The sequence below is a fragment of the Miscanthus floridulus genome, chromosome 12 (genome assembly GCF_019320115.1).
Source record: "Miscanthus floridulus cultivar M001 chromosome 12, ASM1932011v1, whole genome shotgun sequence".
Classification (NCBI taxonomy): domain Eukaryota; kingdom Viridiplantae; phylum Streptophyta; class Magnoliopsida; order Poales; family Poaceae; genus Miscanthus; species Miscanthus floridulus.
In genome coordinates, this window is record NC_089591.1 from 58,664,319 (window position 1) to 58,680,557 (window position 16,239).

Genomic DNA, 16,239 nt, shown 5'->3' on the forward strand with positions numbered 1-16,239 from the left:
CATATAAATCATATTATATATTATGAAAGTATTTCTCTCATAATGAATCTAAAAACACAAATCTTATGACATGAATCATAATCAGTAAAGACAATCCATGATAAAAAAGCATCGAGTGCAAACAAGTACAGTGATGCTATGGAAGAAACCACAAGCAATGACTTGGATAGATGGGTATAGGCTATGTGGTTAACTAGCAAACGAACTATAATGTTATGACAAGGTGCAATTTTGCTATTGCATCCGCGCTGCTCCAGAGAACTATGATGTGCATGAGAGGGAAAAATCAAAAGAAAAATGGTGCAGAAAATAGTAAAAAAAATATGGGATGCTTTATTTACTACTATGTAATATGCTAGATTTTATGGTGCGAACTGAAATATTGTCTCAATTGTTTGCACCACCTGCCCACTTGTACTATAATAGTACATAATAAACCCCAGAGAAATAAGAAGAGTTGGAGACATTTGTGCTAAACTGACCATCCAACGATGTTCATCAACTTAAAAAATGATGTTTGTTATTTTCAGAGCACAATGGACAACCACTCAACCAGAGCAATTCCAAGCAGAGCATTACCAGTAACATTGTGTCCAAAGTCTAAACAGCACGATGAACGGTATTTGTATCAAGAGAAATAAATGTGGAAATTCTTAAAGGTGCTCTAGTGGTTTATTTGCATTACCAAGTGCCCAATTCTCTGGTTTCTTCAGAAGTTCAGACTTGTAGCAGTTTGCCGCAGACAAGTTTGCAATAAGTGACCTGGTTACAGTTTTAAGGGAACTGATTAAAATTAAGACACGCTTGTTGAAGTGAAGATGCCGTAGCAAGCATACCTTTCTCCACCAACAACACAGACAGCACATGTGCCTGTTGGAGCATTCTCATCCTCATAATAGTGGGCCTGGTTGCATAGATGGCAGTGACGTATATGAAGAAGATAAAACAAGAAGGGAACTTGCAACTTACATTAATACCAGCAGCTTGTGCATTTTTCTTCATCTCCTCACCAAACTTATCCTTCCCGATGCAGCCTATGTAACTTGTTGCACCAGGAATTTGAAGCATCCACTGAAAAGTAATCAGGATTGTTACTATTTAGTTTAAGTAACCAATTAGGACAGGTCATAGGCTAATAGCTTTAAATATTTATTATGACTTATCTTAAGAGCTTGCTTGGGCAACCCTGATAGAGTTTTGAGTGGCTCCTGAAAGAAAAGAACACTATAAATAGAAGAGAGAGAAATGAATCATGAAGCAGTACTTCATTCATGTGCATTAACATTACCTCCAGCAATGTATTCGACATTGCTCTTGCTAGCCAATTCATCATACCTGGCAGAACATAGAAATACAGGTCATCATTTGTATATTTGAGCTACTTTTGTTATTCAATTTCAACTTACAGTCATAGAAGGAAATTTTTGTTATGACATCAGGAATGGGCAGTTTCAGATACTCTACTAATTACTAACCTCAAGCCATGTACATACCTGGCTATAAAAACTTAGAAGTCCTACTATGTTTCTCCTCGACCCATGGGTGCTTAATGTGACAATATCAAGAATATGTTTTCCATTCTCCACAGGACAAACAGCATCAAGTAACCAATATTTCAAACTGCAAGGGAAGTTAAAGGGGCAACGAGACTTACATTGGCAAATGCTTGTCCTCAGCAAGAATGGCATTGCCCGGCTTCACATCATACCTGGAGCACAGGTGCAGCGAGAAAAGTATTGATTAGTTCGCAATAACTTCAGGTGTAGCCTAACTACTCAGAACAAGGCAGCCGAGAAAGCATTGTCCCAATCCAACACACATCTTAGACAGGTAGTGAAGAAAGCATTCTCCCAATCCAACACACATCGTTCTGAGAAGGCAGCATAATTGAAGGCATATTTTTCGAGGACCCCAGCTTAGACAGGTAGTGAAGAAAGAATAAGGGAATACGATGTGCAAGCAAACAAAGTGAGCCCAAGTGGACACTGATGAGAACGGTACTGGTAGTAGTACTGGTACAGTAGTACTTCAGTTGCATACTACGGACTGGTTATTCAGATTCAGAGTTTCATTCAGTGGTAAAAAAAAATGTAGAACCCGCGCCCATAAGCCCATAACTGCCGTTGGAAACAACAGAGCGGTGAATTGGTGACGCTCGAGCCCGCATCACATCACTGGCAAAATTACGTACTGAAACTCAGAAAAAAAAGTATAGGCGCAGTTGAGAGATCATGAGATGAGGAGAGAAGTGATCGGGGAGGAATCGAGTACTTGGCGAGGAAGCCCTCGTCGACGACAGCGGAGATGTCGATCGAGGAGGGGGTTCCCCATCCCCAGGAGGATCCCCTCGTAGCCGCTGCCGGCCATTTCCTCCTCTCGAGCTCAAGCCGAGCGCGGCGTCGGCGGAGCGAGTTCGGTAATTGGGAAAGCACGGTCGGACGGGAGCACGGGGCGGCGCCGGCCGGAGAACTGGCGGAGAAAATTGTCACGGCAGGGAAGGAAGAGAGAACCCGGGTTGCCTATCGCCCTGTTCGCTTGGCCGTACTTTTTCATGCAAAGAGAATTATTTTTTTCTCACAGCAACCAGGCCAACCGACCTAACCCATCAGACACCAGTGCATCAGGTCAGACTTGGGCCAAAGATTTTAACTCGACTATTTTTTTCTGGCTCGATCTGACCCAACTTGATATGATGTTTGATTAGGCCTACTTCTCACCTTCTCGGCAGTAGCAGCCAGCCAGACTCACCATGTGCTGACTTGGTAGTGGAGCAAAGCGATATGCCTTCCGTAATACCAGTCAAATGCGCTGTTGTCTCTGAAAGAAATGAGTAGCCTCAGGGAAAGGATATTATCTCTCCATTTCTGAATAAATCAATTTTAGAGTTGTCTTAAGCTAAATTTTTAAGTTGGACCGAAATTGTAGAAAAGAGCGCCAAAGTTTATGACACCAAATTGGTACCATTAGGTAACCATGAACTATGTTTTCATAATGTGCTCATTTGGTATCACAAATATTTATTTCTTTTCCATAAAATCGATTAAATAAAAAATTTACTCTATACAACTCTGCAAATTAATTTATTTAGAGACGATGGGAGTAATATTAACAGCCCAAAGACCATGGGGGGTCTGCTAGCTGTACCTGGCCATCGCCACGAATTCTAAGTTTCTAACCCTTGCTACCTGATGTATGCGTGGTGGTAAGTGGTATAATAAGTTTGGTTGAGCGATCCCATTTCGCGCTGGTTATTCTTTTAGCAGCAGTTGAGTTCAATAATACCACCAGCCGACCTGACTAACTAGCGGAGCGGTGGTTGGAACCAACTTTCGCAGGTGCAGTGTTGTAACACGGCCTCCGAGAGTGGCGGAGACCTACGCAGCCAGCAGTTCGCAGAGACGTCTCTGATCAACTACCTAAGAAAAGGCTCAGCTACCGCGCCTCCAGACCCAGAAAGAGGACGGTTTCTCAGACTGCTTGCAGGACGCTGCGGTGACCCTGGCGCAACCTCCGCCCGGTTAGCTCGTAGGCGTCTCCGGGCGGAGGGGGCGGAGGCCGCCCCGCTGCAAGGCTAATCAAGTGCCAACGTTACCTACGTGTGTGTGCAGGTAACTAGAGGAAGGCGCTCGTGGACGGCGCGGGCGCACCGGTTCGGCCTCCGCTCGTAGGGGCAGAGACCCAAGCAGGAGGACGGCAATACCGGGCGTCGGGGGTCTGCGGCCCCGGCGTCCCAGGGGCAGAGACCGACGACGGAGGCCCAAAGGCCCTTCGCCGAATCCTGAGGCCAGATGAGGCGGAGACCGACGGCGGAGGCCCAAAGGCCCATCGCCGAGTCCTGAGGCCTGATGGGCCGGCTGATCGCGCAGGCCCAGTACCTGAGGGCGGCATGACAAGATTACTCCCGAGAGGAAAGACGAGTAGTGGAATATTCCGAGAATGTACTGTAGCAGTTGAAGGGTACTATTGTAAACTCTGTAAAAGTGGTAGTTGAGCCCTATAAATAGGGAACACTTGTAACAGTACAAGAAGTTGGAGATTGAATTAATGAAACCCTAGTTTTGCGTGACATTTCTCTACACGCCCACCTGTCATGCCTGTTCCCCGAGCCTCCGCCTGAGGGCAACGCTTGGCGGACGGAGGCCTCTATCTCCTCCACACTGTCTGAGACCGCAAGTCTCAACATGCAGCGATGCATACATGCATGAGCCATATCCTCTCTCGGTCTCTCTCGCCAGGAAGGACACGCGCCAGCAAACTCCCGTCAGGTCCTCCATCACTAGCTAGTAGCTGCTAGCCCCTCTTCGTCTCCAGGTAGGGGCTTAGCTAGGCTTTGTTTGGTAGACGACAGCGATGTGCCTTCTCTCGTAGCTTTGCTTAAAAAGGATACTGAAGATGCAACGGCTTTCAGATCCCAGCCCGTTTGGCTTTTACTACTGATCTCATCTGTATCCGGATGGATCCATGCGACTCTTTTTCCAGCTGCATGCAGTTTACACGCACGTCTGATTGCTGAAAATAGCTGCACGGGTAGACTGACCTCAGAGGCAGCGGGTAAAACAGACGGAGTACGTTGATCCTGTCATCCGTCCTGTGTGTATCTCTGGGAATCATCAATCTGGCCATCCTTGCGGCACGCCACACCACGGCGATGTGCGCTGCAAGCCTGCAAGCGCGCGCGCTTGCATGCTCGCTCGAAAAGTGCCACATGACCATGCACGTTACGGATCGGAATAGCAACATGCCAACGCCCAACGCCCCACGGCTCACATGCGGAGGCTTTTATCTGTGTACCCTTAAAAAAAGATATCACACTCCTGCGTACCCCTTAAAAATTGGTCGTCACCTACATGCCCTCGCTCGAACTTTTCTTTTCCCTCACACCATTTCGTCGGCATTTGCTCCTAACGGTGGGTAACGGCTCTGGAGAATGACTCAGTTGCCCTTGGACTTGTATGGACGTCTGAACTTTTTCGTTTCCCCTGTGCCATTGCCAGGCCAATTGGCTTTGGCGCCAGACACATGGCGCGTACGAGGACCTCAGCAGCCACGGCATGGCGTTCGTGGTCGCCAAGAGCAGCAACTTCACCTCCGCGCTGCCGGGCCAGTTCATGGGGCTCGTCAGCTCCGCCACCAACGGCAACGCCACCAACCACCTGTTCGCCGTCGAGTTCGACACCATCCTCAACTCCGAGTTCAACGACATGAGCGGCAACCACGTCGGGGTCGACGTGAACGGGCTCAACTCCGTCGACGCAGACAACGCCGGCTACTACGACGACGCCACCGGCGCGTTCAGGAACATGAGCCTGGTGAGCCGAAAGGCGATGCAGGTGTGGGTGGACTTCGACGGCCAGACCATGCAGGTCAATGTCACCATGTCTCCCCTGGAGGCGGCTGCCCGGGCCAAGAAGCCCCTGCTCTCCACCACCGTCAACCTCTCCTCCGTCATCGACGACACCGCCTACGTCGGCTTCTCGTCGGCCACTGGCATCCTCTTCTGCCGGCACTACGTGCTGGGCTGGAGCTTCAAGATGAACGGCGCCGCCCCGGCGATGAACGTCTCCGCCCTGCCCACCCTGCCGGTCACGTTCCCGAAGCCGAGGTCCAAGACGCTGGAGATCGTGCTGCCGATAGCGTCCGCGGTGCTCGTCTTCGCGGTGGCCGCCGCCGTCTTCGCGTTCCTGCGGAGGCGGCGCATGTACGCGGAGGTCAAGGAGGAGTGGGAGGCCTCGTTCGGGCCGCACAGGTTCTCCTACAAGGATCTCTTCCACGCCACCGACGGGTTCAGCGACAGGCGGCTGCTGGGCATCGGCGGCTTCGGCAGGGTGTACCGGGGCGTGCTGGCGTCCAAGATGGAGGTCGCGGTGAAGAAGGTGGCGCACGGGTCGAGGCAGGGGATGCGGGAGTTCGTGGCCGAGGTCGTCAGCATCGGCCGCCTCCGGCACCGCAACCTCGTGCAGCTGCTCGGCTACTGCCGGCGCAAGGGCGAGCTGCTGCTGGTCTACGACTACATGCCCAACGGCAGCCTCGACAAGTACCTCTACGACCAGAGCAAGATCGCGCTTGGCTGGGGGCAGAGGTCCCGCATCCTCAAGGGCGTCGCGTCCGGCCTGCTGTACCTCCACGAGGACTGGGAGCCGGTGGTGGTGCACCGGGACATCAAGGCCAGCAACGTGCTGCTCGACAGGGAGATGAACGCCGAGGCCGAGGAAGAGAAGCAAGGCGAGGTGCGGCTGCATGGCTGCTAGTGCTGAGCCTCCCTCGAAAGCCAATTGGCTTTGGCGCCAGAGACGCCGCGTTGCCATTTTTTGCGTTTTGTTTTGGTCTGCGTTGCATCCCGTGGGGATGGGGCTCGTCGTTTGTCTGCTTCCAGTGGCCTCATTTTCTGCGGTGGTTGGAGCTCACTCAGGTCAGGGAAACGCGAGCCATCCTCAGGGCACCCATCAAAAGAGATTCACAGCGGCGTCTCTGGCGCCAAAGCCAATTGGCCTGACAATGGCACAGGGTAAACGAAAAAGTTCAGACTCTCATACAAGCCCAAGGGCAACTGAGTCATTCTCTAGAGTCGTTACCCACCGTTAGGAGCAAATGCCGACAGAATGGCGTGAGGGAAAAGAAAAGTTCAAGCAAGGGCATGTAGGTGACAACCAACTTTTGAGGGGTACACAGGAATGTGGCATCTTTTTTAAGAGTACACATAAAAGCCTCTCACATGCGCATCTGCATGTGTTATCAGGAGCCAGTTGAAAGGTACTCCTACCAATTTCAGTTTCAGAGCTGCATCGATCTGCATGCATGCGCGCGGCTCCATCTCCATCCAACAGCAGCGCTGGATCTCGATCTTTTGTCGTGTTCTCCACTTCGCGGGAGACTCCTCACTCCTCCCTCCTCACCCACTGTTCGACGAAACTGGAGAATCTTGCATGCATGGTATACTCAGCTCCGTAGCATATATAATGTTGTATTTGGGGGGATTCCTTCAAGTTCAACTGCTCGAGATTTTTTGACCATCGGCTAGCTTCTTTGTCGTGGCAGCGTGCGTCGTCAGTGTCATCGATCATGTTCATGTGCGTCGTCGTTGCTGATCGATGGGTTCACGGACGGATGTATAGATAGCAAAGCATTTGCATGCCAAACGAAGAAATGCAACGACTTGCATGGTTGGCACGTACGTACCATTGAAATAAATTCGTTCTCTAGTCATTTAATTTTGTCTACGGTTACCAAGCATAACTTAATTTTGCCGTACATGTTCTAACTACCAACTTGATTGGCACGTACGTATGTCGAAATGAATCAATTATTTGGTCATTTCCGTCTACCCGAAGGAAAGCGCAGAATTCTGGGTGTTTATCAGGACGGGGTCGTACGTTCTCGTTACGTTCATAGGGATTACATGGATATAGATGGAATCACATGCTTGACTCATGACCGACCGCTAGCACGTGCACGACTAGCTTAGCACGTGGACGACTAGCTAGTAAGTTTAATGCGTGCCTTTTTACGTGTCAAACTACTCGATCATAATGATGACACTTCATTATATATAATAATGCATAGAAACTTGTGTCAAACTACTTCCTTCGTTCTTTTTTACGTGTCACATTAACTTCATCCTAAGTCAAATATTAGTATCTTTGACCAACCATTTTTAAAAACCTTATAGTTTTACAACATATAAATCATATTATATATTATGAAAGTATTTCTCTCATAATGAATCTAAAAACACAAATCTTATGACATGAATCTATTTTTTTGAATCAATAGTCAAAGATACAAATGTTAATTTAATTTAGGACAAAGCTAATACGACATCTAATAAAAGAAACGGAGAGAGTACTTGCATCAGCGCCGATGAGCTGTACTTCGACAATATATATATAGTCACAACAACGTACTGTTCTAGTCAGCTGCAAATGTATTTCTAACCTGCTCGACCAAAATCGCCATCTGCTTACGAAGTTGCCGCCGTGATTCAAACATGTGAGAAGAAATCACACTATGTCCTAGATTCCGGTGGATTATTCGGCTCCAGCTGACACATTTCACTGTTTATTGGAGCTAGTTTTCTCTCTTCCCTCTCCCTCTCATAGAGCCCGTAAGAGCCGGTGAAGTAAAAAATTTTAGCTTTCCGGGCTCCTACCGGCTCTATGAGAGAGAGGGAAGATAGAGAAAACAGGCTTTAATGAATAGTGCTACAATAGTGAATGTGTCAGCTGAAGTTGGATCCACAAAAATCCATTCCAAAGACGCCCTACTCTTAACCCTAACTAGCCTATGTTACTCGCTGATTTTCTGATTGGCCCACTGTTTCTGGGTTTTGTCGCTAGGAAACTGTGTCTTCGGAAATGTGGTGATCTGGGAGCTTTATCCTTTCTTTTGACCATGGAATTGCTGGAAGAATTGCCGAGAACACTGTCTAATCCGCCCATAGCTTTTTGTTTTTTTCCATTGGATATGGCATGTCTTATTTCTTATGCACTACTAAAGTCAGATGGTGCTCGTTTTTTACTTCTTGCGTTGGTGATTGAACTGCAGTACTACGGTAGCTATCATGCATGCTTGGTGTGCAGCATTCAGATAGCGACCAAATCATCGAACTACAGTACTGTGGTAGCTATCATGCATTGGTGATCACTCTTTTTAATTTAGTTCTGGCTTCTAATTAAAAGGGCTGGATATGAAGAAATACTTAAGTATTACTCCCTCTGTTCAAAATTACAAGACATTTTGGCTTTTATAGATATATAGTTTTTGTTATGCACTTAGATATACATTATGTCTAGATAAGTAATAAAAAAGTTAATGTATCTATAAAAGCTAAAACGTCTTATACTTTAGAACGAAGGGAGTAGAAGTTTTGCTTACTGCCTATGACTAATAAAAATATTTATCTCTAGGCTCTCACTGTCCATTTTCTAATGCGATACCCCGAGTTTTCTCTTTAGACATGGTACCTACATGTGTCTTCAATACACATTTAGTTAAAACCTTTTGCCTAAATTATGGTGGCTCTTGTTATTATAGCTTATGTTTTGTGATGTCATGATTATAGATTTTGACTTTTAAATTTTGGTATTATAAGTTTTTATAGATTTTTTATCTACATGTTAAGTTCAACCTCTTGTGCTTTTAATGTACATTTTACTTAGAGCACCCATTTTTATATTTTCTTTAGAAAAACAAGGATTGCAAGTCTTAGATTGTAATCTTAGTTACTGTGGTGGCTTAATTGCTTAAATGGTCATCTAGACATACAGTACAACACACTGCTCAAGATCGTGGTGGAGTTTGGAGTGACATCTAAGATAGAAATGTGCTAGCCTTCAGAGGTTATTAATATCAGAATCTAACAATCATTGTTTACTCTAAATGAATTTCAAAAACCAAGGAGGCTGTGTGACGAAACCATAACATAGGGATATGTTAAATCCCGGGGTAGGAGGCTCGCGACCGAAGGACCCTAGACCGACCCCTTCAGGATCGCTCGGGGGCTACACCCATCAGGTGCGCTCGCACGCACCTTTCAGCCAAGGACTAGGCAGAACCCGAGCACGCCCTCAGCCTCTGCTCGGGGCTTGGGGGCTCACCCTAGCCCCAGGCTCCTGATCAACGGTAGCCCAAGCCTGATCCTTATCTCCGCCTCCAGCACAGGCCAAGGGTTGGGCTGAGACCCAGCGCCCCGAGCGCCCAAGGCTCAGGGGCTCCTCGGTGCCGCCCAATGGGCATAGCGCTATCATCCACTCTTCCGACAAAGTCACGCACGGGGCGTGACATAAGGGGACAAAACCCTTCCGTCGGCTTCAGGGGCTCGGGGGTTTTCGGGCGCGCTCGTTAGCCCCTCAAGCCAAACGCCTTTGCCACTAAGGAAGCCTCTAGAAGGTGCACCTGGTGGAGGCCGGTCCAAGTCGACAAGGCCTGACGGTCAGAGCGTCAGAGCAGAGGAGCCGAATGACGCCCTAGGCTTCTCCGACTCCACGACAACTCCGAGGTCCATCCACACCGCAACAGTGCCCTTCTAGACTCCGGTGCACGTAGACCATAGACTAAGCCTCCAAACCGCCATGTACCCAACCTACCTCAGTATATAAGGAGAGTACGAATCCTACAGAGGGGGAATGACGAACAGAAACAGAATAGATCATTCCATCCTCACGATAACTCGAGCTCTGCACCGAGAGCAGAGCCACCCCGAGAGGAGCACCAAGAGCTCCTCCCTCGCCACCGTCTTCTTCCTCTCCGACGAGGAAGAGACCTCACCGTCGACGAGCCTAGGATTAGCACCGAGCGATCTCCTGCCAAATCTCTTACACTCCTCGTTGTAACCCCCGATTTGGGTGCTCTTGAATACAAGGATCAACTACTGCTAGAAGTAGGGCCCTGATAGCCAGAACCAGGATAAACCGCTGCGTCCTCTCTGTGTTCTTTGTGTTCTTGAGTCCACCAAGACACCGGAGACCCACACTTAGTGACATCCGACAAACAACAACGCTTGCCCCGGTTTCGAACCCGCGACACTATGTCACCTTTGGATTACACTAACCTCATCTACCAAAGAAAATGTGTAGTATTACTTTTATTAATGAAGTGCTTACTGTTATAGTAGATATATCATAATGTTGAGCCAAATGTATAAATTTATCTAAAGTAACCACTGGCATAAATTTATTGTCATACTAATAGAATTTAAACGAACTGATAGTGTTACTGATATATGAATCGTTAAGCGAACATTTCCATGATTCCTAAAACATATAAATATATTTTTATCTCCCATACATGCATGTATAGTTGATTGGCGTGATATCATAATAACAACTATAAGTTAGTCTTTTTCTTTATGTTTTGGATTAATAGTGATGTAAGTGGGTAGTTCAGAAACATATATACATGTAAGCAAATGTTTAAAATTTAGATATAGATTTGATAGGATATTAGTTTATTTTTAATAACGACATAAGTCGGTAATTTAGATATAAATTTAAAGGGTTACTCATATTGCAGGGTGGACAGTTTAGATGCATATTTAGTGTGTCTTGTCAGAGTTAACGTGGATATTTAGATCTCTGATTAATAATAGTATAAGATAATACATGTCGGTTGTAATATGCGGAACAAAAGGTCCTCCTATATCGAAGAAGGAGAAATTGAACGGAGGGAGAGAGAAACCAAAATGGAACTGTATAACGTGACATGCAAGATCATTCACTTTAATTAAATGACTAATTCCCTCATGCAGTCAGTTCTTTCGGCTCCACTGACTTAACGTGGGTTAATGAGTCTATGGATTGCAGTCCTATACTTGCATTAGTCTTTCGTTCGGAAAAGGTTGAGACTTCATTTCTTACTTTTACAAACTTTTACAGTACAAATACCGACCATTCCGTAACTTCAGCCTGACCGCACCTACGTACAAGTCAAAGGTGCGCCACATGAATGTATAGCAGCCAGGATGGCATATGTTGGATATGGTTAAATACATTTCCTCTGCCCATTTCAGTCAACGAAGGATTTTGCCATGGCCAGTCAAAGTTTACTTTGATGATCTGCTAGACTTAGTTTAAACCAAAATAAAATAGTCTCACTGATGAATTCTAACGGTCCGGAACATTACAGATCTATAATGATAGATTAGAAATACATGGACAAGTCGTGCCAAAATATATTTCCCACCTTGACTGAATCTCTTCAGATAATGTTCCCTGTCCCATGACTGAAAACGAAGAACGTACTGAGCTGGTAAATAATTTGATATACTTTTTTGTTCATATGAATATTATAGCTAACCCCTGGTTAGTAAGTGCAGGCATCGCCAATTTATTGTCAATGGTTGGTAAGGTGTCGATAGAGTAAGTATCGATCGGTTCGTGGTGAATTGGCTAACAGGTAAAATTTCATATACCTATCCGCACTCGTAGGTAACATTCGGTAATCGGTACACATGTACATGTACCCATCAGGGCATCCATACTAACGGGTAAAACGACATATCCACACATGTATAATTCGTGAGTAGAATCTTATATCCGTACTATAATTTGGTAGCCACACCTCCTTCGGACACAATACCAGCAGATAACCACAGCCGACCCCTAATCATTGGAGACCATACCCTGATGGACATCTGAATTTCCGATGCATATCGAATCGTGTTTCGCCCAGGCCAGCAAGATCACGCGAGAGAGGACTTCTGTCACTCTCTGGACCTCTCTTGCCAAACGCGTTCCCCCCGTCACTATGAATTATGATGAGCCGATGTCCTGATGATAAATTAAACAGTTTTTTCATAGAGTTTGATCCTAACGTAACCAGAAGAGACAACATTGCGATAGAGCGAGGAGCACATGTACTCAATATAGTACTAGTAGTGCATTTTACTTCCAAAATAGTAGTGGTGCCAGGCCATGGCCAATATGACACGGCAGCAAGGTAAGAACAAACAGACAGACTACACGGTTACACGGATCACTGCTACAAGCTCAAACAGGACGAACACAGAGCAACAACATATAATCATCATCTTCAAATCGCAAACGACATGAAGCCTTGAGAATACTGAAATACTCCCTTCTTTATTTCTTTCTCGCGTACGGCCGGCCGGTGGCGTCCGTCCTGCTGCTTAGCAGATGGGCAGGGGCTTGCCGTCCCACTCCTTGAGGCACTCGAGCATGGGGTCGATGAGCTTGCCCTCGCTGAGGGCCAGGAACACCTTGTTGCACTCCTCGCCGGGGGACTTGAGCTTCTCGCCGGTCAGGTACACGGCGCCGAGGTCCTGGCGGATGAAGCGGTACAGCGGGTACGACCGGCTCTCCTTGATCCTGTTGGCGATGGGCGCGGTGCCCGTCTCGAACGCCACGCGGGCGGCCTCCATCTCCCTGGGCAGCGCCTCCCGCAGCGCCTCCTCGAACCTGTTGATCTTGGAGAACACGGACGCGCTGGCGTCCTTCTCGGCCTCGCCGCTGGCGAGGGCGTGGTCCACCAGCACGGCGCGGATCTTCTTCATCAGGGGCGAGTTGGCGCTGCAGGGGTCGTCGTAGTACCCGTACACCGCCTCGCGGTCGATGGCGGTGAGCAGGGCCTTCTCGCTGAAGCGCGCGCTGTGGAGGTCGCCGTCGAGGCTCGTGGTCAGCACCTTCCGGGCCACCGCCATCACGCAGTTCTTGACGGCGCTCTTGAGGTTCTCCTCGAGGTGGCGCAGGTCCACGGCCTGGCACAGCGCCACCATGTACGTGGACGACATCAGCTTGAGGATGTCCACGGCCTCGGCGGTCTTCCTGGCGGAGACGAGGCCCAGGGAGTTGACGTCCTGGTTGTGCTGCTCCGCGCTCTGGACGTGGTTGGTGATGGGGTTCGCCAGGTACTGCAGCTCGGAGCAGTAGGACGCCATGGCGATCTCGGTGCCCTTGAACCCGTAGTCCAGGCTCGGGTTGCGGCTGCCGGCCAGGTTGGAGGTCAGCCCGTTGTTGTAGAACTCGTTCACCAGCTCCGAGAACTGGGCGAACATGAGCTTGCCGATGTTGGCGATGGCGAGGCGGGCGTTGTCCATGGACACGCCGATCGGGGTGCCCTGGAAGTTGCCGCCGTGCAGCGCCTTGCCGCGGTGGACGTCGATGACCGGGTTGTCGTTGACCGAGTTGACCTCGCGCTCGATGGACTTGGTGGCGGCGCGGATCACCTCGATCTGGGGGCCCAGCCACTGCGGCGACGTGCGGAGCGCGTACCTGTCCTGCTTCGGCTTCAGCAGCGGGTCCATGGCGTTCACCTCCTTGGCGTGCTTCATGAAGGAGCTGCCGTCCAGGATGTGCTCCATGATGGCGGCGGACTCGATAGACCCCGGGTGGTGCTTCAGCTTGTGGGTGAGGTGGTCGGTGTACTCGGGCTTGCCGTTCATCACCTCGCAGAAGACGGCGGACAGGACCGAGGACAGGACGGCGAGGACGTTGGCGTCGAAGCACACCATGGCGGCGAGCGCCGACCCCACGGACGTGCCGTTGACGATGGCCAGGCCCTCCTTGGGGTTGAGCTTGAAGAAACCGCCCTCGATGCCGGCCACCTTGAACGCCTCGGCGGCGTCCACCTTCCTCCCGTCCACGGTGACGGCCAGCGCGTTGGGGCGGCCCGTGATGAGGCCGGCGATGTAGGACAGCGGGACGAGGTCGCCCGACGCCGTGATGGTGCCCCGCAGCGGCAGGCACGGGCTGACGCCGGTGTTGAGGAGCTTGGTGATGGCCTCGAGGATCTCGAAGCGGATGCCGGAGTAGCCCTGGAGGAGGGTGTTGATGCGGACGAGCATGGCCGCGCGCGAAACCTCAGACGGGAGCGTGTGGCCGTCGGAGCCATTGCCGAAGATTCCGGCATTGAGATGCCTGGTTCGATGCGTTGCAGGGGAGAAAACAGATCGAGCGAGCTTATGGCAGTTGTAATGTCATTACGAGTAGCATTCAAAATGTTCAGAGAATCTAGTATCGGCCTATCAGAATTAATGAGCTGCTGACAGGCATCATCGGCAGCAGCAATTGCAAGTTGCAACGGTCGGTCGTTGCCAGTGGGCACTCATCACTGACTCACATGAATCATTTGACGCTGCAACCACTCCGTTGACGAATATACTTTACTGGAACAGCAAGTAAGCAGAGACGTACACGTGGTCTCGTGAGATTGGCAGTAGTAGTACAGTACCTGAGCAGCTCGACCTGGAGCGCGGGCCCGTCCTTGGTGCGGCGGTGCGAGGTGCCGCCGAAGCCGGTGGTGACGCCGTAGATGTCGCCGCCGTGGGCGATGCAGTCGAGGATCCACTCGCTGCTGGCCTTGACGCGGGGGCGCGCCTCCTCGTCCAGCTCGACGGCCACGCCGGACGCGTCCTTGGCCGCGGCCACGGCCGCCACCTGGCCGACCCGGAGGGTGGAGCCCTCGATCTTGACGACGGGGTCGCGGAACTGCGCCACCATGCGCTTCACCTCGTCGAGGTGGCTCCCCGTCAGCTCCGCGGCCGCCTTGCCCCAGTTGAGCGGGTCGCTTTCGAGGATGGCCGTGTTGCTCGCCATTTGGACCGGGAGGAGGAGATGTGTAGTGCTAATGCAGACGACGGTGGTGGAAGAAGAGCTCGGGAGGCAGTGGTGGTGGACTCTGGAGCTCTTCTTGGAGGGAAATGGAGCGGGGGCGAGGAGGTTATATAGGTGGCATTAGATTAGCGATGGCAGCCGAGGCGAGGGGGTTTAGGTGAGGCCGGGTGTTGGTGGGTTAGTTGGCGACCGGGTTGGTGAGTTGAGTGGTGCGGTGGATCTCTGATCTCTCATCCCAGAGTGGAGTGACATTCTTTTTTTTTCTTTTTCTCTCTCTTGACAGGACAGAGTATGGTTCCGTTCGCGTTTTCTTAAATGATCCGCTTCTTTTTTTTTTAATTTGAAACGGTGTTTTTCTCTCATAAATTTTTTCACATTTATCTAAATTGTTTTAAATTCTTTCAGAATTTCAAAAGAACGGGGCCTATGTGCGTACAGGACTGTAGGTGACTGTGTATTGACGTTGTTGAGCTGATCGAGGTGCTCTGAAGTCTGATCTAGTGTGCGTTGGTTAGGCCTGAAGGGTAGGTTGCGATGGAGGCAGCCCAACTACAGCGTGACTCAGTCTCCGGCAGCCGTAGAACCCATTGACCTGATTGATTAACCCACGGGCGCCATCTGATCCTTGCAGAATCCATGCTGTTTCTTTAAAAGAAAAACTAAATTTCACCAGAATGTTTTAAGGCTTAATAAAGGAACTTTAATGTCATAGATTCATTACCTCAAGATTTGTGCTTTATGATGGTGAGCACATATGGCAAGGAAAATCAAGTACTCCTATTTTTATATCCTGTGAATCGGCCCTGTTTCGGGCAATTCTTGCATCAAAAGGCACTCTTCTTTTGAAGAAGAAATTGAAATCTTACCTCGTCAATTTCTCGCAATATTTTTTCTATTTTTGGACTCAACCACAAAGGATTCGTCTAAACCAATTAACAAGCTCTTGCTTCGATTTTCTAGGGTACCTTTCAAGTGTACCAATAAATACTTTGTTAGTAAGGAATCAAATGCTGGAGAATTGTTTTCTAATAGATACTTGAATGAAAAAAAAATCAATACCACAGTCCGTGCAACTCCCCTCATTGGGGTCTAAAGTGATCACTTTAGCTCTTGAGCTTCAAACAGGAGGTCTAAAGTTTAGACCACCTCACAAAACTTTAGACCACAGAAGTGA

At 49.1% G+C, this 16,239-nt stretch overlaps 3 protein-coding genes across 5 annotated transcripts; 1 reads left to right on the top strand and 2 right to left on the bottom strand.

Moving 5' to 3' along the window:
* Positions 1–175: 175 nt before the first annotated feature.
* On the bottom strand, positions 176–2,586 carry LOC136496725 (adenosine kinase 2-like). Of its 3 annotated transcripts, none has more exons than XM_066492474.1 (7): positions 2,272–2,586; positions 1,655–1,708; positions 1,289–1,335; positions 1,164–1,208; positions 970–1,071; positions 837–904; positions 176–762 (listed from the first exon to the last, which is right to left on the bottom strand). In XM_066492474.1, exons 2-7 carry the CDS (start codon positions 1,686–1,688, stop codon positions 654–656), a joined length of 405 nt encoding a protein of 134 aa, XP_066348571.1. In that variant the 5' UTR covers positions 1,689–1,708; positions 2,272–2,586; the 3' UTR covers positions 176–653. The 3 variants fall into 3 exon arrangements, with proteins under 3 accessions (XP_066348571.1, XP_066348572.1, XP_066348573.1); XM_066492475.1 differs by lacking the exon at positions 2,272–2,586 and adding an exon at positions 1,820–1,853; XM_066492476.1 differs by lacking the exons at positions 1,655–1,708; positions 2,272–2,586 and adding an exon at positions 1,494–1,627.
* Positions 2,587–4,837: 2,251 nt separating this feature from the next.
* LOC136498409 (L-type lectin-domain containing receptor kinase SIT2-like) lies at positions 4,838–6,523 on the top strand. Its single transcript, XM_066494342.1, has one exon. It carries the CDS (start codon positions 5,052–5,054, stop codon positions 6,246–6,248), a length of 1,197 nt encoding a protein of 398 aa, XP_066350439.1. The 5' UTR covers positions 4,838–5,051; the 3' UTR covers positions 6,249–6,523.
* A 5,827-nt stretch (positions 6,524–12,350) lies between these two features.
* LOC136496600 (phenylalanine ammonia-lyase-like) lies at positions 12,351–15,150 on the bottom strand. Its single transcript, XM_066492320.1, has 2 exons — positions 14,683–15,150; positions 12,351–14,369 (listed from the first exon to the last, which is right to left on the bottom strand). The coding sequence occupies exons 1-2, from the start codon at positions 15,045–15,047 to the stop codon at positions 12,623–12,625; spliced, it is 2,112 nt and encodes a 703-aa protein (XP_066348417.1). The 5' UTR covers positions 15,048–15,150; the 3' UTR covers positions 12,351–12,622.
* Between the last annotated feature and the right edge of the window lie 1,089 nt (positions 15,151–16,239).

Coding starts and splice junctions, on each gene's coding strand:
- LOC136496725 (XM_066492474.1), bottom strand. CDS start 1,688: ATGCCATTCTTGCTGAGGACAAGCATTTGCCAAT. Junction 1,209..1,288: donor TGTCGAATACATTGCTGGAG/GTAATGTTAATG, acceptor CTTTTCTTTCAG/GAGCCACTCAAAACTCTATC. Junction 1,072..1,163: donor TGCCCAAGCAAGCTCTTAAG/ATAAGTCATAAT, acceptor ATTACTTTTCAG/TGGATGCTTCAAATTCCTGG.
- LOC136498409 (XM_066494342.1), top strand. CDS start 5,052: ATGGCGTTCGTGGTCGCCAAGAGCAGCAACTTCACCTCCGCGCTGCCG.
- LOC136496600 (XM_066492320.1), bottom strand. CDS start 15,047: ATGGCGAGCAACACGGCCATCCTCGAAAGCGACCCGCTCAACTGGGGC. Junction 14,370..14,682: donor CTCCAGGTCGAGCTGCTCAG/GTACTGTACTAC, acceptor GCATCGAACCAG/GCATCTCAATGCCGGAATCT.